This window comes from Festucalex cinctus, chromosome 17 (assembly GCF_051991245.1).
Source record: "Festucalex cinctus isolate MCC-2025b chromosome 17, RoL_Fcin_1.0, whole genome shotgun sequence".
Taxonomy (NCBI): domain Eukaryota; kingdom Metazoa; phylum Chordata; class Actinopteri; order Syngnathiformes; family Syngnathidae; genus Festucalex; species Festucalex cinctus.
In genome coordinates, this window is record NC_135427.1 from 14,870,578 (window position 1) to 14,889,610 (window position 19,033).

A 19,033-nucleotide genomic window follows, 5' to 3' on the forward strand; every position below is an offset into this window, starting at 1 on the left:
AAAAGAAAAAAATTAAATAATGAAAATGCACAAGAATAAAAATGTTTAAAATGGTTGCTTAATGTGTAATTGGGAAAAATGTCAATTGAAAAAAAAATGGAAATATTTAAAAAAAAAAAAAATCTATTTTGAATTTTGAAAACACACACATTCACACACAGAATCAACAAGTGTGTCCAAAGTTCCAAGAAATTCTTCCCAAAGTTGAGTTTAATGCATCTGTGGAGTTATTTTACATGTAGAAGTTTTACAATCAGACAAGCCATCAAGACTTGGACACAAAATGAAGAGAAGTTCATGTCGAAATCCTCTACATTCACTGCATCCCAACTCAAAGTTTCTTTCTTTCTGTTTAAATTTGATCAAATTAGGGTTCACTAAAAAAAAAAAAAAAAAAAAAAATATGGCACAACCCCACCCAAAATATTGCAACTTTTTGTCTGTAAAAATCTGACTTTTCTGTGCTTTTTCTCCCCCCTCAATGAAATGCAACCTTGTGCTATTTTGTGCGCGTCAATCATATTGGAGGACTTGATGAACATGTCACACAGCCAAAAAAAATGCCAGGAATGGGGGAAAAAACAAACAAACTAATAAAGTTGGCTTTGGGTACATAAATACATTTACAACTTTTTAAAAATATTACATGGACATAAACATTCCGGAGGACAATATTATACAAGAAAAACAGAAAATGAACAGACAATTATCTTACATACTGCAAAATATAAATTACCACTTTGTTTTATTTAACCCATGTACAATTATTATTATTTTTTTTGTATATAAAACAGGCAGGACGGAGGTTTAGTTGATGTTAGGGACAAGTGCATAGCAAAAAATAGAAGCTTTAGAAAAAAACCCATAAACAAACAAAAAAAGATAGGACAATGACGACGTTGATAAGGCAAAGAATCAGCTCATTTAAAGTTGGCATAGTCGGAGAAAATGTCCACAAAGTCTTGTACCACCCGGTAGCAGAAGTCGTATTGCTCCTGTCACACAAAACATACACAAAAACAACAAAAGCTCAATTTCAATCAGTGTTACACACATTTGGCTTTGAAATATAACATCTACTTGAAAAAAGAAGTTCAATCCGTATGTAATATGTTAAAAAAAAAAACATGCATAAAAAAATGTTAAATATAGTGGGGGAAAAAAGGGTCAACAAAAAGCAGTCATTAAAAATTACATTTAATTAAAAAAAAAAATTACAATTATAGAAAATAATTACACTTATTACTCTCCCCTCATTTGTAACCCAACACCCGTCATATAAACAAAAAGGAAAAAAAAAAAAGTGAAACTCCCCAAATCAAACTGGTTTGGCTCCTCTTACTCACCACCGTCTGGACCATGTGCGGCCTCTGCATGCGTAAACTCTTAACAGTTTGGAAGACGTCCAGCAGGCCTTCCGCCTTGACGCGCTCCAAGATGTTGCTCAGTGCAATGAACGTACCGGTCCGCCCCGCGCCGGCGCTACAAAGCGCACCACAAAAAGGCACACCGCAGCATTAGCGTTGGCGTCACACGTGGGCAACGTGCCCCCTCGACCTTTCCAACATCGCGGCAACATGAACTTCCGGTAGCAAAAACTCACATGGAACCATAAAGAGTAAAGAACAAAACAAAAAATATATATTTTTTTTGGGGAACCTCTTCTCCATTATTCACAGAAAACAGGGATCAAGCCAAAAACAATAAAACCATTACTTTGGCGCCATCGGCTGGAACCTTGGTGTCAATGTTAGCTTTCATTTTTTTTTGGGCAGTTCAGGAAAAAGTGAAAAGTATCTTTTTGATTTTGTCCCAACCTAGCTGCGAACATTGTAATAGCTACATTAGTCTACTTTCTACTCAGATAAACCTCCAATAAGTGTTTTCAATGAAAAATGTGTCCCATGTAACGTGTCCATGATTGTGACAAGCTAGATGCATGGTGTGTTGTCAAATTGTAGGCCGAGAGGAGAGAAAATAAATAAATAAATAAATAAATAAATTATCTTTCATTTTTAAAAAGGTGTATAGCGCCCTCTTGCGCATGTACCTGCAGTGCACCACGATGGGATGGTTGCCCGACTGCTGCTGCTGCCGCTGCACAGCGGCGATGATGTCGATCATGCCCCGCCCCTCGGCAGGGATGCCCACCTCGGGCCAGCCGTGGAAGTGGAAGTGCCGGATCACACGCGTTGCCTTCTCCTGTTGGATGAGTTGGAATACTTTTAAGAGTCATTTATATGTGATTTTTTTTCATAATTAAATAAAATTATCAATTTTAAAAAGGATGAAAAACACAAATATCAGACTTCGTTGTAGAAAATGGCTTTATTCAACAATTCTAATAAATAATATAATTATTGTATGATTTTTTTTAAACTTTATGAAACTTATTTCAATTAAATTATATATATTTTAAAATAAATTATGCAATTTTTATGATCATCATTATCAAATATTGACTATCACTATCAAATTAATTAATACTCATAATCAAATATAATTATTGGAAAATTTAATTTTTTTTTTTTTTTAGAATGATTCGATTTTTATTAAACTAATACCTGTAAATATTTGTGACAACTAATATTAAATATTTATGGAAAATACACTTTTTTTTTTTTTTTTAACTATTTATATCTCTTAAAACAAAAAATGTCAGAATTAATATAAAAAGACCTCCTTGCCAGCATTAACTGCTTTTTGCTCTTGTATCCTTGAGGAATGCGAGGCGAGCGTTGCGGGCGTCCTTACCGGCAGGAAGGTGAGTACCAAGTCTCGTAGGCTGAAAGTGTCGCACAAGGCGTCGCCCTTCATCTCCACGTTGTAATCGCCGTACGTCTGCGACTCCTCGCTGGGCCAATACTGATAACACTTGTCCTGCAAACACACCAACAATTTTCTTAAATTCTGAAGAAACAGACAGGTGAGGCGACGAAAAGCGTACCTGCTCCCTCTCCTGCAGCTCGGTCAGCATGACGATGGAGTGGCACTTCCACTCCCACGCCATCCTCCAGAAGTCCTCCACCGTGTGCTGCAGCGGGCCCTGCGTGGCGATGAAGTAGTCCTTCTGACGGTAGCCCTGTAAGACACGGAAAAACAATTAAATAATAAAAACAAGAGCTCGGAATTCGACACCCCTGGTATAAAAGCACATAAAAGGCGCTTACGTCTATAAAGGATGCGTTGATGTAATCGGTAAACTCCTGACCTCTCCTCATGGAGAGAATAACTCTGTTGAAGTCGTCTGAAAGAGGAAGAAGAAGGGCTCAAAAACAAACAGAAGAGAATATTTCTTCCGCTTCCTCTTCTTCTTCTCTTACACGGAATGATCTGCAGCACTCGGTTCTTCTTCATGTTGGCGGGCAGGTTCCCCGTTCTCATGTTCTCCTTCATGATACGCATGTTGGTCAGTTTCTGAGGGACAAACACAAAAACATCAACATGGAGAATCCTCCGAATAAGCATAAGTAGCATCCCTGGAATTTAAAGTAAAATGGCTGTGTCAAAACAAAATGGATGACTTAATGTTCAATTTGATGTATGAGTCCTTCAGACTTCTTCTTCTTGTTCACCTTAAACTCCTCCTCCAGTCCGACGCGGTCCCCTTGGTTGAAGGTGTTGTGCAGCTTGTGCAGGTGTCCCTCCAGAGACGACACGTCCAACTCGGTGTCTCCGTACAGGAAGTACTCCAGCAGCGCCTGGTAGATGAACGAGTACTGCATCTGCGGGACGGGAAAGGAACGTGGGCCGCCCGCGTGAGTTTATTTACGCGCCGCGCGTTGCCAAAGGACGTTTTTGGTGGCACGACGACTCACGTCTGTCTGGATGAGCTGCGAGCGCTGCTCTCGGATCTTGGAGACGAAGCCGAACACGTCCACTTTCTGCTCGGCGTGCATCATGTCGATCATGCCGTCGATCACGATGAACGTGCCCGTGCGACCGACGCCAGCGCTGGGACGGCGGGGAAAAAATATAATGTCACCTTTGGATTGATGCTGTCAGATATCGATGTCGAACATATCAATTTATTTTTGCTAATAAAGTTGGACAGAGCTGTGCCTAATATTTTGACCATCTCATGTAGTTACATAAACTGTAATATGAGCAATACTGTAAATACTGGCTGAAGAGATTTTTTTTTTGAAATAAAACAATGACAAACGAGCCTTAGTAAGATACAATTTAATAGTAGTAATGACAATAAAAAAAAATATTGTAAAAAAATAAATAAATAAAAAATATTGTAAAAAAAAAAAAAAAGTAACTGCTGTCAATAAAATAATCATATTACTAACCGTAAATGTAATAAAAAAATAATAATACAAAACAAGAGGGAATTAATGCCAGTCATCTAATACCAAGCACAGAACTAGACTGCATCAGAATGAAGGCTGTGCCTAATATTGTGACATTATTATAAAATAGCTAAATATTGCTTTAACCAGAAAAAAAATTCCATTCCATGTTTTTATATTAATAGAACACAATATTCTGTGGGCCTTGCAAAATCAGTCAAAATCCAGTAAAACAGCCGGGGGTGAAGGGGATTACTTCTGTGAATATGGCTGGGAGTGAATGAGTTAAAATAAATAAATAAATAATTATTTAGTCATATTTCCCCTCTCAAATTGCTAAATAAGATTTTTTTTAACATAATTGGAAGCATTTTAGAAACGTCTTTCATTGTAATAATTATTATAATTTTTAGAAAACAATTGTTTAAAATCTATGATGATCCCTAATACCGAGCACAAATCTGTATAATATTATGCCCCTCTTTTATAGCTATATAAAATCTATGATTTAAAAATGTTAGACAAATATTTTACTTAAAATAATATAAGAGAATTATTTTGAAAGCTACGATTGTCAAATTATCGGCCAAATATTTGCAACTGTCGTGCATTGACGTGTACCTGCAGTGGACCACGATGGGCCCGGCAAAGGTCGGATTGACGGCCTTGACCTTCTTGAGGAACTTGAGCATGCCGATGGGCGAGAAGGGCACGCCGAAGTCGGGCCAGCTGGTGAAGTGGAGCTGCGTGACCAAGCGCGGCGTCTTGGCGGCGTCGCTGGATTGCTACCAGCGGAAAGATAAACAAAAAGTGTCAGCGAAGGCTATCGTAGCGTAGGATGCATTCTGTGGCGCCGCACGTATTGTATGCAGAACTTGCGGATGGTGTAATCCACCAGCACGGTGAAATCCTCCACTGCCACGCGCACGTTCCCGTAAGTCCAGCAGCCCTGATCCGGCCAGTACTGGTAGCACTTGTCCTGCGCGGGAATCACGAATATCGTTACAAATCACAATTTGAGGGCTTTCTTCGAAATGATTGAACAATTTAGAATATTCATTCGCCGCCAGCGCTCTCATTCACTCACTTCCTTCCTCTCCTTCAAGTTGGTCAGCATGACGACAGTCGACACCTTCTGTTCCCAAATCATCCTCCAGAAATCGCCAACCGTGTCCTCTTTTGGACCTGCCCGCCACAAAAATCGTAATGATTTCTTTTCCCCAAAAAAAGTTCATCAGACGAACACGTCGACTTACCTTGTGCTGCTATGAATTTGTTCTTAACGGTGAAACCCTGTTTGGGGAAAGCTTTGATTAGAATATGAAACACCTGGAAAGATTATTTATGTTGGGCTCACATCGATGTATGAGGCATTGACGTAGTCGGAGGCGTGACATCCTTCCAGCTGAGTCAGCAACACCCTGGAATGATCATCTGCCAGAGGGGAAAGGTCACGTTGTCATTCATGCTTCTCATATTAATTCATTATTAAATCCAAGAAATAATGCTGCGTTCGAGGATGGTCTAAGTCGGACTTTTCCGAGTGCAAACCATGAAGTGTGTACGGGAATGCCCCCTTGAACTCGGAAATTCCACTTGCGAAATTGCGAGCAGGTAAGTTTGCTGGAGGTCTAAATGAGTTTTGAGGACCAAAATACAAAAACAATTTACCGCTATCTACCATTTTGGGTGTTTACTTTTGCCTCAAACGTTTTCAGGTCGGAACTGGGACAAACCAACTCGGATATTTCTGACTTCCGACCATCCTTGAATGCAGCATATGTCAAATGCCCTGTGAGTGTGGAATTAACTTAACTTAGTATGGGACTGGTTCAATTTATCCAACCTATATACTTCATATTTTAATTCACATTTCAACAATGTGTAGTGAAAATAACTGATTAAAAATATACTGTATAAACAGTTTTGTTTATCCACTTCCTGTCAGCCATTTTGGAAATGGTTCCCCACAAACAAACAAACTCACCAACGCTTTCCAAAATGGCTGACAGCAAGTGGCTCTGGTCAAACAACTTTTTAACGGCTCATATTTAAAGTAACGAGTATTTTAATTACACACTGTTGAAATTTCTGCAAAAAATATGAAGTCAGGTAAATTGAGAAAATTGTTACTTTCTGACTGACTCTCTTATTTCATATTGTTAGCATTATACCATTGTGCAGCAACATCGACACAACGGCAAATTTAAAACGCAAAATCAAATTGGTGGGAGATTAATATCTGCCAAGCTTTTATTTCTTTAAAAAATAAGTAAACTGTGGATTCATCATCTTCCTAAATTATTTTTTAAACGTCTTTGAGCTTCGGCTTTAAGAGTGATACAATAAATCCAACAAGCTGAAGCAGTTTACCTTTATGGCTGACCAATTTCTTCTGCACTTAAACATTACATTGAACCAAACAGTCTTACTCAAATGTATTGAAATAATTTACAACACTTCTCAGCCAATTAACTGTTCACAAGCAATATTTCAAGCAATTTAACACTTTTATTTGGTTACTAAAAATGAATATCAATTTGTGGGGAAAAAAAACATTCAACAGCGACTGCCACTGGTGGTCGTCATGGTAACAAGTCTCCCCCTAGCGTGACTGGCTGCCGCAAAAGTGAAAGCAAAAGCAACCTTTTTACAACCCCTAGCTAAGCTAGCGCCGCTGCTAATACTCACAGGGAAGAATGTTGGGATATCTGTTCTTGTCCTTGTTGCTGTCCTTGTTGGCCTCCTCGTACGTCCCGTGGGCGTGGCCCCCCGGCAGCGACTGCGCAACAATTTGTCAACATGTCAAATGAGCTCACGTGCGTATGTGCGCGATTGTTAGCCGCGCGACATTCGTTCATTTCGGTGTATAGTCATTTCCTCTGCTACAAACACATCACACCCACTTCATTTGCATTAGCACTTCCTCTATTGGTGCATGCTAAATAAAAAATTACCAAACGTAATTCTGACTCAGATGCTGAAAGAGGAAAAGGGTATTTTTAATGTGAGGATGCACGCATGTGTCATGGGGAAAAAAAAAAGAAAGACTTGGTCATTTTCCTCAATACTCATCTACTGACATGACAAACAGATTCCATTAGATGGCAGCGTTGCATCGCTTTGGAATGATGGTAGTGAATGAGTTAAAATAGGCCACAACTGATGAGCATATTGTCATGGCCCGCCACAACTTTTCCACTTTCTCATATGGCCGTTTTGGAAAATAAATTGCCCACCCCGGCACTATAACATCAAACGCTTCTTTTTACACCACCGGTTAAAGTTGACCTTTTCTACTTTTTTTTTCTTCTTCTCCATATCACTGTTTTGTGTAAACAACACTGACAAGGAAGGGGAGGGGCAAAGTCCACCTGGCAGTTTTCCATATTTTGTGTTCGTGTCAGAAGCCGCCTTTACATTGCCGAGGAGAGCCAGCATTTTTCCATGTTGTTGTTCTGTATAAATAGCATAAAAGAGTCGGGAGACAAAATTGCCTCAGCAATTTTCTGCCTTCAGAGGTAGAATCCAAAGCCCCTTTCACACTGCTCGTAAAAGCCAAAATTTTCCAATGAGGTTTTTAAGTAAAACAAAATGTCGACCGGTTATCCATCCCATTTACTATTTGAATAGGATTCTCAAAAACAAAATGTGCACGTGTTTTCTGTCCATGTCGCCATATATCTGTGACTATGAGTGTATATGGCTTTAAAAAGCTGGAGCCTGGTCTGGTAAGTGACGTGGGTGTCAGCAAAAATGAAAGTAGATTTGGCTGTTGTGAGCTTGGGTTAGTTGCTGGCTGTTAACTGGCTAACCGTGACTTATGGAAAAACGGCCATCAGGTTTGAATGTTTAGGATTTTTTTTTCAATTATGATGATTTTGTTTTGCTCAATAAAGCTCATTAAAGTGCACCGGCAGCTTTGATTACCCTTGACCACCTGATGGGGCATTGCAATATTTTCTAACTAATAGTTAGCTCACAATGTTTATGTTATTTTGTTTCAACTTTTTTTTTGCAACCTTATCGCACCACATTACATCCAATATCGGCGCCATCCATTCATGGGATGCTGCTTGATTTCGCGTTCATACACGATTTGAGAATAAGCACCATCTTCTGCCGCGGTCATTTTTTGACGGGGACCTCGGTGAAAAAGAAGCTCGAGTCAGAGCGCTTACGTTGTACTCCTCCCGGAAAAGTTTCCCGTCGTCGGCCGAGCGCAGCCTGTACTCGTCCTCCAGGTGTTCCACGGCCAGCGGCGGGTAGTTCTTGGCGGACGAAGGGGATCTGGGCAGGAGGACCACCGTCGCGTCTGCGTCAAGTGACACACAAAAAAAAAAAATCATTAGAACGTTTGTTGCGTTTTTTTGTTTTTTTTTCACATTGTCAGCAGGAAGTCAAGGACGACCACAATGAAGCAGTGTGAGAGAAACACGCGGCAGCTTGCCAATTGTCACGTTGCGCTCACTTCCATCATAATAAAAGCGCTTTCACGTGCCTTGTTCCTCCAGGATGCCATTTGGTATCTTCTTGTCCACTGTGGTGACCACCGCTTTCCTCTGGTTTTTTAACCTACGACACACAGATGGACAAATCAAAACAAACGCGACAAAAATTAAAAAAAACAAACATATCATACCATCTGAAGCTGGAGAAGGTATTCTTTCTCATGAGCTAACGTGTTGGGAGGACGGCGTTTGTGTGTTCTGCCCGCGTTACCGATCGACCGACTGACTGACTGACTGACTGGCTGGCTGGCTTGGCTGTCAGAGGGAGGCGACGAGCGCCGCTTCCTGACTCGGGGCTCCGCCTCGGCGACTAGAGGAGGAAGTGTTTGTCACCCGGAGCACTGCCTCGGAATCTGGCTACAAGCCAATCAGTGAGGGCCCACGGTTGAGGAGGAGGGGCAAGACACTGCTGTTTGTTTAGACACACATATGTTTATAAAGCCTTACATACTTTTGCTTCCAGCACACTCAGTCACAATTAAGTCGACGTGGTTCAGTAATGAGTTTAAAACATCAGAATTGTTCAGATTCCTTTTTCTGCCTGTCACTAGGAAGAAAGAATAGGAATAACTTACTGCAAAAAACACAACTACAGGTCGAATTGGACTTGCAAAGCTAAGCCTTTCAGTCCGCTATCAATGTTAACATGACATTAGCGCCGTCACTATCGACTATTTTTAGAATCAATTAATCTGATTCATTTTCATTTTGAATTAAGGTGCATTAAAAAAAAAAAACATTTCCCCCCATCATTACTGTTTATTAACCAGTGATTGGTGTTTACTTTGTACTTTGTATACGTATAGTGATAAGGGGGACTTATGTTGTACTATGTTACCGGTTTGTTTTCCAAAGTAAAAACAGATGTAGCAAATGTCTTATTTTGATTAAACACAGAAAATAATCAAGCTTCTTTCATGAAGGACTACAGAAATCAGTGAACAATTAACTGTTGATAAGCTGAAATCAGAAGATTTGGACAATTTTAAACTAAAAAATGGCTATAAACAATTACTTGATTATTAAAATAGTTGTCCATTAATTTGATAATCGATTAATTTTGACAGCTCTACATTAAATAACATCTATGTTGTAGTGCAATTAAAAAAATGGATTGAAGACATACAAAGAATGCCAAGTACTCAGTCATGTATTCTTTATCCTCTGCCAAGAATGACACATTGGTGCCAAACTGATGAGCTGAGAAGAGTTGAGACAAGTAATACATCCATACGTTTATCTTATCTTGCCTATAGGCAGACAAGCTGAGCACACCAGACAAAAACTGTCATTCTTATTAATTCTATCTGGGAGCAAATTTCAGTGTAAAATTGTGGTTGCGTTGCAGCCATTTTGCAGGTTTACCTGAGGAAGTACCAGGCCAGCAGCACAACTATGAGCAGCAGCAGGGACAGGACCAGCACAGTGGGGAGGACGTGGTGGCCAGTAGACGGGACGCCCTCTGAGGAAAAAGATGCACGAAATACTTCTTCATCAAAAACATGAATGTTATTAACTTAGCTTTAGCACATTTAGCATCACACCGATACATCTTTTCGTCGCCATGACATCACGCGGAAATCTCAACAAAATGTAAAACTTTTTGTGGTATATATCTGGCAGCGAGCACAACCCCAAACAAAAACTTATTTCAGATGATTAGTCACCCAGAATCTTCTGGTATTGTTTACAAACATTACGAAACAGTCTATTAGCCGCATTCCTAAGCGGTGAACTATTACAACGGGGTCAAGTGATGACTGACTTGCGTGCCGCTTACCTTGTGTATGGTTGCCATTGCTGCTCGAATTGGATGATGTTGTGGTTGCCACCAAAAACAGAAGCATTGTGACTGCAGGGGAAAAACAACAACAAGACGGATATTAAATTTCCCTCCACATGGGAACGCCGAACAGCCCCATTCAGATTGGAGGAATGTGCTCATTCAGTGAGAAGGAGTCACAATGGAGCCATACACTCATATCCTGCTCATTCATTAGAGATGCGCTCAGATTTAGCTTTAAAAAAAAAAAAAAAAAAAAAAAAAAAAAAGGCACGCTATGGACAGCCACAAGGAGGCGCAATTGTATAATGTTTGGAAGCCAGGCTCAGCATGATGGCTTGTTTTCATTGAGAAAATGCCGCTGAAAAAATTACATCTTTGAAGATTAACAACTAAAATTACTTAATAATAAAATACGTCTGTTGTTATTTGAATTGAGATGTATGTTTAAAAGAAATGCAGTGAATCCTCTTTTCATTTTCTCAAAGTATACGTCATAGATATTCTCCCATTTCTAGACAGCGACAGTGAGAACAGATGCTCGGGAAGACTTTTAAAAAATGTGTTTTAATAGCTCAGAGTTACTGGCGTGTGGCAGGAGTGGCTACGCAATGCCAAAACTTACTGCAGAGTACAAATAAATAGTTGGGTGTAGGAAACATGTATAAAACATGAGCGATTCATAAACAATAATATGAGTAGAATGCATCCTTGGCATCACATCCCGCAAAGTTTGTTTGGAGCATCTCGATTCTTGACCCTATTCAAGGACTGCTCATGCTGCTGCAGGGAGAACCTTAAAAAGCATCGGTTTCATTGTGTTTTCTGAGCATAACGTGTTCCAGCCACAGAAGAACGTGCATCAGCCCCTTCAAGGCTGCAGGTGTGCGCTGCAGCTGCGCTAAGAAAAAGAAGAAGAAGAAGAAGAAGAAGAAGAAGAAGAAGGGCTAAGTGCATAATCAATGAGGTGTTTGTGTTGCGGTGCCGCAGCATCCCATAAAAGGAAAGGGATGGAGGGGAGGGGGGTGTTGTTATCTGAAGAGGGTACGCTAGAGGAATTTGGAGTCGGCACCGGCTGAGCGAGGGAGCAGAAGGTTCAGGTCAATAACACTTCCCGGGCCCATCAATAAAACGCCGCATGCAGGGAGAACCCGCTGAAAGACTGATGACGGCATTCTAATGAGGAGAGACGAGGAGGCGGGACTTAACTCTCCTCATCCCCCGAAGTCCCTTCCTCTCGTCAGGCTCTCCAGGAAGGTCAACATCCTGGTTAGATATTCACAAGTGTTTATCCCGTAGCGCCGCTCTCATGTCCCATCTACCTTCCGTTCCGTTATTAGATTCTCTTGACGACCACGTCCTTCCCCTTCCGGAATGTCCCCAATATCGCTATTAATAAAGCGCCGTCCTATTCCTGCACAAGCGTCTCATTTTTCAGCTACACAGCACAAGCCTCGGATGAGACTTTTTTTTTGTTTTTTTGTTTTTTTTTTGTTTAGCATGACTCATCATTTAGCTCGGGTCAGACGATGGGCAAACAGCTACCGTGGCATTTGTGCATTGTCCTCACTCCATTTAGCAGGCAGCGGCGAGTCAGCGGCCGTCGGTCATAATGGAAATGGGTCATGAGATATGTTGGCTCAAGGGGGCTGGGGATGGGGGGGAATTTCGGAGGCGTCTTGACTTCGGGATGCTCCGAGGAAGGTTATTAGCCTGGCCAGACAGTTTGTGAGGCGTAGCGCTGTCTCATGGTGAGTATGCATCTGCGAGAGGTCACACAAGTCGGGATTTATTCCAGCAATTGTGCAATAATATCTTCTGACATTGCCAAGACAGGCAGCAGCTAACATTAACACTTAGCTGGGCAATATCACTTATAGAAAAAAACAACATCGAGGGCCTAAAGATACACGTTTGCTTTAACAGGCAATTTCAAATGTTCGACTAGACGGTAAATGGTTTATATCATTTCAAACTTATATTATAACATGACCCTTGAAATTAAAAAGCAAGCAGCAAAGATGTGTTTGTCACTCTTTCTGCTAACAGCTATGTATCACTTCAACATAGTTCCTTAAAAGAGAGTGTGAAGAATTTAGCGTCATCTAGTGCTGAACTAATGTTTAAGAAAATAAGTATTAATTTCAGTTATCTGCAAAAAAATATGTTCCATCACATCAATGTTTATTTTTTAATTCTAACCATAGGTCTAGTGATCGCTAGTTAGATTAGATAGGCTGCGCCGTGCCTTACAGGAGGCTGACATGTTTTGCCGCCATCTTTCTGTTCCGGATACCTGGAGAAGAACTTTGCGAGTGTAGTAATTGGTGGTAGGCTGTCAAAGTGTTGTCTCTCTGAGGCACCTTATATTGCATGTGCTTCAAAATCATTGCATTCTTTTAGTCTATCACTAGATGTCACTAAATCCTACACACTGTCTATTTAACACCAATGTACTACTTTCCTATATGGCAGTGTGACAGCACCGTGTTTGAAAACCGTCTTGGTGAATTCCTGAATTGTGAACTGCCAAATTATGAGGAATTACTGTATATGATAATTCCACAACAACAAAACTTGCTAACACAAAGCTATTACTAACATCTACATTTTTTTTTTTGCCTGGAGCTACAATACGCTTAATTAACATCGCATCCAGCAATACCAGTTAGTTAACATGCTGCGCAGCTGTTCCTTTCACAATAGAAAGCGAATGCTAATCAAAAGCCTTTTTGTCCCCAGTCTTTGTAAAGTACAGCACGAGAACTCAGATTGATTGTGAGCACTGCCACTTTTTTTTGGCAGTCGTCTGACAAGCTTTAAACCCCCATCGGACCGAGACGCCGATCTTTCTAGCGTTTGCGGGTGCCATCAGAGCAGCTGAACGTGGCTTTGGCCAGGCACAGAGTCCCCTCTGTCTCCTCGCATACGTCAGCCGGGGAATTGGGAAAGTGGGCGGTGGGTGGGTGGGCGGTAGTCGCGGGGAATGTGAGTGAGGAGCTGGCAGTAAAAGGTACATTATGTGCGCAGAAAAGCCTCCAGCTGCCAGATGATGAACTGCGATCCGAGGTGACCTCATATGTTTAAATTTTTCTTTTAAATTGGGTGTGAATGGCAAAACATACGCAAGAAAAACAAAAAGTCAGAAATCAAGCACTAAAATATGTGAGATGTTACATGTAAATTATAGCCAAGGGTAACAGTTCAGTGCAGTGCTACTAATTAGCATCCGGTGTCTGCCACAAACTTAGCAATTGATGCCCTCTTGAAAAAAAAAGATTCTAATTGTCTGTAGACATCAACAAAGCACTAAATAAAAGCTCCACAACTCACTTTAAATGAGTTACTTGGCACCAAAATACTACAGGACGGCACCAAAGCAATACTATACATTACATTATTAAACAGGAATTTGGCTTGAGCACAAAAAAAAAGGAGATGTGAACAGGAGTTTTTAGCAAGGATCAGTTCCCCAAAAACTACAAATGTGAATTTGCAAACGGACGTTAAGAAAAGACAGCACCCTATGATATCGTATTTCATAAAAATAATACAGTAATGATATTCTCAATAGAAAAAAAAAAGTAAAAAAAAAATAAAGAGAACTTTTTGCTTCGATTCAATTAACTTTGTGTTCTTCGCCTTAGCCACATGGGGCAGTATAATACAGAAAACAAAACGCAACAAAATAGAACTGCATACCCAGCACCAGTAATTCAAAAAAATATTTTCAACATTTTAAATATTTGTAATTTTTTGGGGGGTGGTGGGGTAGCATTTTGGTGGAATTTTTTATTTTTTTCTTGGATTATTATTATTATTATTTTTTGCCTAATATATTAAACTCCTCAATAAGTCGCAGTGAAATTATTATTTTTTGTTGTTGTTGAGCATGAAGAATATATGTCTGTAAGTATTGTTTTTGAGACTGTTCAGTGGCCCCCAACCATCAACCTGCGAACCGGTACCATTTGGTACCAGACCATAGAGATTTTTATTGTTTGTTTGTTTTTTGTAATGGTGCAATTACGTTGCAATCACAAAGTTCCTACCCACCAATCGAGAAGCACTGCACTAGTAGCCTATATAGGAGGCAGCAGTCAACTGTTCTCCACTGCAGCGCTCCAATGTGGGTCGCCAGCCCTGCTGCGCCCCTTGCACACTGTCCATAAATCAATCCCGCCTCCTTCCCAGGGGCTCCGACTGTGTGCCGGCCGGCGCTAATGACCTTGGAGGCCCGCCGGCTGACGCGCTGCGGTATCAACTGCGCCCCACCTTCAACGTCTTGGAAGGTGTGAGGAGATGTTTGCATGCGGCCAAGATGACAAATCAAATACAGATGAGATGTTAGCATCTGCATGTAAATATAGATGATTTTGTATTGTTTTAGTGTGCATGCCAAGTCACAGCTTGTATTTGGTTTTAACAGGGCACCAATAGTTTTTTTTTTAATCCACAGATTTACACCCCTGCACATTACATGCACCAAACGTGCTGCCAGACTTGCATGAAAACACTTACAAGCGCACGTGTCACTAATCATTCTGTTTGTACTCCATCATCCACGTGGGGATTAGAGCTTAAAATACAGCCTCAGCTGTATTGGACAAAAAAAAATGCCATGAGCAATTTGAATAGAATTTTCCCCCTTTTGCGTTCCTCATGTATCTTTGTGCATCTAGCTATGGCAACAACGTATACTGACAGGCAAAACCATTCCACGCTCTTCCACTAGATGGCAGAAGGTACACAATTGAGCCATGTATCCACATTTAATTGCAATTGTGTATACTATACATAAAATAAGGTGATTTTACATTTTCACAGCATTGTAACTCTATTGTGATTGAACTACCATATGGCCTGCAATTAAAATGATTTTGGACACAACTGGTCGGCATTGTCAATCTTACTTTTGTGCTGGCAAATGTCAAACCGTCTCCGTGTGGTCGCTTTGACTTCCCGAGCTGGCATTAATTATTCATACAGCACATTTGACAAGAATTCATGCTCAAGGTCGACAAAGGGAACGCACCAAGTAGCTGCATTGTACTTTTGGACAAAAAAGACAAAAGATCAGCTGTTTTGACAAAGTCGTCCGAGAGAATTTGCCCAACTACTAGCAAATCTGAACCACTTCGAGTAGACAGATGGGTAATGCTAAATTGCGAGGAGTCTTCGTGTTCAACAAACGATATCGAAGCATGTTGGCGAATTTGATAAGTCACCATGAAACATGAAAAACCGTGATTACATTAAATCATTTTGGGTCTATGGTAGTATTCAAGTTACTGCCGAGTGCCTGTTTGCTGAGGTTTTTTTTCTTAAATCCATATTGTGCTCCCCTTACAGGAGTTTAGTCTGCGGATGTCATACAAAATTAAATAAGTAATATAGTTAAACCGCAAAAAGTGAAATGTGTTGACAAGGAAATATGAATTAACCAGTTAATTCTTGAAAAGAAAAAAAAAATTAGGTCTATACTATATAATATATAATAATTTCCAACTGGGACGAACTCTCATTTCTAGTGTCATCCATCCTCCAAAATAACAGCAAGCCTCCATGCCCTGAGTGAAGACTGTAGCGAGCTATGGAGGGAGGGCAGCGGTGGAGAAACGAGCGATAGGCGCCGCCGCCGCCGCCGAACAAAAAGCTCCTTGATTCTTGAAAAAAAGGGGCGACATAAGGACTAGAGGGGGGGGCGCAATGTGAAGGGCCCACGCAGTGAGGATGAGAGCCATGTTTGACAAAACCTTCCTTTTGAGGCTTTTTATATTAAAAAAAAAAAAAAAAAAAAAAAAAAAAAAAAGTACCAGTGGCGGCCTGGGAGGTTCACGTGACTTGAGGGCAAACAATCGCCGTTGCCATGGCGAGGAGACACCGTATCGCGGCGCTTCATCTCCCAGATGAAGCGAACCCCGCCGCCTGATTTCTTATCACACACATTTTCAACAGCGACGAGAACAAATATCAGTGTCGGTCAAATTTGTATTTCGCAGCCTGCCATCTGGAAGTGGAAGAGCAGGTAATTGAAAAAAGACAAATCGCATTTTAAAACACACTCCCGGCAAACGTACTGCTTGAGGAGACGATATTAATTCTAGTTGGAGGTGCAACCAACATGAAAAACAGCCCACATACCACATTTGATGTCTGTCTGTCGCATTCAATCGACGCCACCTGTGGCTCTCCTTGCCCACATGCAGAGGCATTACAATACCTGACATCATTGACTGGCATCGACGTTTGTACTCTCCAAACCGTTCACTGACATCAGCGAATATAAACATCAAATATGTTTTTCAACTGTGAATATCAAGATTTCAAAAATGGATGTAATGACTAGTGCTAATTTTATCCGCCATTTTTACATTTAGTCTGTTTTAGCCCAGTTTCAATCATGCTTGTTAGTTTTTATCAGTTGTCAACCTCATGTCTTTTTTTATTCAGTCCATTTTTAGTCGATTATGAAGCTAACATTTTAGTCTTTATTTTAGTCCAAGAAAGTGTAATTTTATTCATCTAGTTGTAGTCAAGAAAAACTGTCAAAGTTTTAGTCTAGTTTTAGTCATTTAAACCAATGTATTTTTTTGTCAGATTATGTTGACACTAAAACTATTTCACATCAAATGTTCTCTCAACTTTTTGATGAAAAACTTGACACAATTACAGTATATCAACAAGTGGCTACTATGGCTCCATGCTATGAGCTAGTAAATTAGCCAGCATTAATTAGCGGTCGGATTAACATTATTGTTGTAACATTATAGCCGTTGGATTAATGTTACGTTAAAACTATAAATTTACTTTTTTTTTTAACCTTTCACCGTGAACGCACCTCCTGTCTGTCCCATGTTTGTGCATGTTGCACTCGCTAGCTGCAGATTAGCAGAGAACAAGATTTTACAAAACCAAATCATTTTCATCTCATTTTAAAATATCCATAGATTTTAGTCCAGTTTTTATTAAGTGACGTACATTTTCATCTCGTCTTCATTAGCCGACAAAAATGTATACTGATTTAGTCCAAGATATTGTTTATTAATGAGGGTTTTAGTCTAGTCTAATCTAGTTTTAGTCAGGTGAGAAATGTGTGTTGATGAAATTATTTTTGTTCAGTTTTTTGTTGACAAAATGAACACTAGTAATGCCAAACATTCCTGTAGATGGCAGCGTTGCATCAGTTTGGATTTAGTAGAAGATAATCAACAATTTTTGGCTGCTTGATATGTTTTTTTTTGGGGGTGGGGGGTCAGGATTTCGAAAATGAGTAACGGAAAATAGCAACTACTGTAGACATGCAAAGGAAGTGAATCTTATTTGGGAAAGAAGGTCTCGGGGCTGCCTCTGGTGCAAAACACAATCGTGCTTCCAATAAGAGCTGCTGGATTGGAAGCCAGTTGTGCGGGATTGTGTGTGTGTGTGTGTGTGTGCGTGCATGCAGTGTAAGCACAACGTCGTCCTCCATCTGCTGCGCGACACACATCGTTTCCTGTCCTTTGCCGCCAACCAGTCAGTCAGGCCTTCCTGTAGCGCAATGCTGTGCTAACAGGGGAAACGGGAGCAAAAGAGCCTCCACAAGAAAAAAAGAAAAAAGAAAAAAATCCCTGGATATTAGATACGAAGGCGGCATAAACGCACACGGATCGCAGCCGTTCTCTTTCCTCAAGTGTCGCTACGTGTTCTCGACGTCCTCATTTTATCACGGGCGCACGCACGTTTTAGGAAGTCGTGAAACGACACCGAATGGTTGTACGCCACCTCCAGGAAAATGAGGCCCAGATAAAGTAAAAGGAATAAGCAACTATGAAAACAATGATTTTGACATGGCTGTGGCAAATGCGAGTGCTTATTGTCCTTACAAAAGCACAATTAATGGTGCCAACTTAGCAATTTGCTCGTTATATTTACTGATATTTTCTAACTGTATTGCAACAATTAAGAATAAATAAATAAATAAATAAATAAAAAACAACAACAACAACAACAACAACATAATTTTCTCACTGTTTTCCCGATGAGCCCACAGTGTCACAAAAATCGATTCAAGCTAAAATGTCGGATTTTTTGTGGCGAGATCTGGAAATCGTCCTTACCCGAGACGGTGCCAGTTAAAGTGAGCCGAATCTGACTTCCATAGCAGCCGGGTCACATGACGCTGGGGGACTCTTGGTGGTCACATGGTCCTTTGCCGACCTGGGCACCAAGAAGCGGGCGTCGCGGCTCTGCAGACCCTAAAGGGACGCGCACCACCTTCAGTTTAGAAGAAAAAAAAAAATACATTATTGATTTACATTGAACCTTTCATATTTCCAAAAGGGACATTTAATTACCTAAAAATGGCAGCAAAGGACTATTTTTTTTTTTTCTAAATGAAGCTCCTCAACTTACTTCAAACGGTTTCGTTGCCAAAATGCCACCAGGTGGCGCCGTCTGCT

The 19,033-nt window shown here is 40.5% G+C and overlaps 1 protein-coding gene across 3 annotated transcripts in view; it reads right to left on the reverse strand.

Annotated features, from left to right (window-relative positions):
- Nucleotides 1-182: 182 nt before the first annotated feature.
- Nucleotides 183-19,033, reverse strand: part of LOC144005126 (receptor-type tyrosine-protein phosphatase epsilon-like) — a 38,518-nt gene continuing 19,667 nt past the window's right edge. For 2 of the 3 annotated variants that reach the window (XM_077503073.1, XM_077503074.1), the window contains 20 exons: nucleotides 18,692-18,848; nucleotides 10,590-10,661; nucleotides 10,175-10,271; nucleotides 8,800-8,873; nucleotides 8,480-8,613; nucleotides 6,990-7,080; nucleotides 5,656-5,732; nucleotides 5,555-5,591; nucleotides 5,386-5,483; nucleotides 5,158-5,277; nucleotides 4,920-5,083; nucleotides 3,819-3,954; nucleotides 3,576-3,725; nucleotides 3,324-3,417; nucleotides 3,171-3,247; nucleotides 2,948-3,082; nucleotides 2,755-2,880; nucleotides 2,051-2,202; nucleotides 1,347-1,482; nucleotides 183-995 (listed from right to left, as the gene is read on the reverse strand). In XM_077503073.1, coding sequence (XP_077359199.1) covers nucleotides 921-995; nucleotides 1,347-1,482; nucleotides 2,051-2,202; nucleotides 2,755-2,880; nucleotides 2,948-3,082; nucleotides 3,171-3,247; nucleotides 3,324-3,417; nucleotides 3,576-3,725; nucleotides 3,819-3,954; nucleotides 4,920-5,083; nucleotides 5,158-5,277; nucleotides 5,386-5,483; nucleotides 5,555-5,591; nucleotides 5,656-5,732; nucleotides 6,990-7,080; nucleotides 8,480-8,613; nucleotides 8,800-8,873; nucleotides 10,175-10,271; nucleotides 10,590-10,656 — 2,040 coding nt within the window. In that variant the 5' untranslated portion in view covers nucleotides 10,657-10,661; nucleotides 18,692-18,848 and the 3' untranslated portion in view covers nucleotides 183-920. Of the gene's footprint in view, nucleotides 996-1,346; nucleotides 1,483-2,050; nucleotides 2,203-2,754; nucleotides 2,881-2,947; nucleotides 3,083-3,170; nucleotides 3,248-3,323; nucleotides 3,418-3,575; nucleotides 3,726-3,818; nucleotides 3,955-4,919; nucleotides 5,084-5,157; nucleotides 5,278-5,385; nucleotides 5,484-5,554; nucleotides 5,592-5,655; nucleotides 5,733-6,989; nucleotides 7,081-8,479; nucleotides 8,614-8,799; nucleotides 8,874-8,940; nucleotides 9,122-10,174; nucleotides 10,272-10,589; nucleotides 10,662-18,691; nucleotides 18,849-19,033 lie in introns of those variants that run through there. The other variant, XM_077503076.1, reaches the window with a different exon arrangement.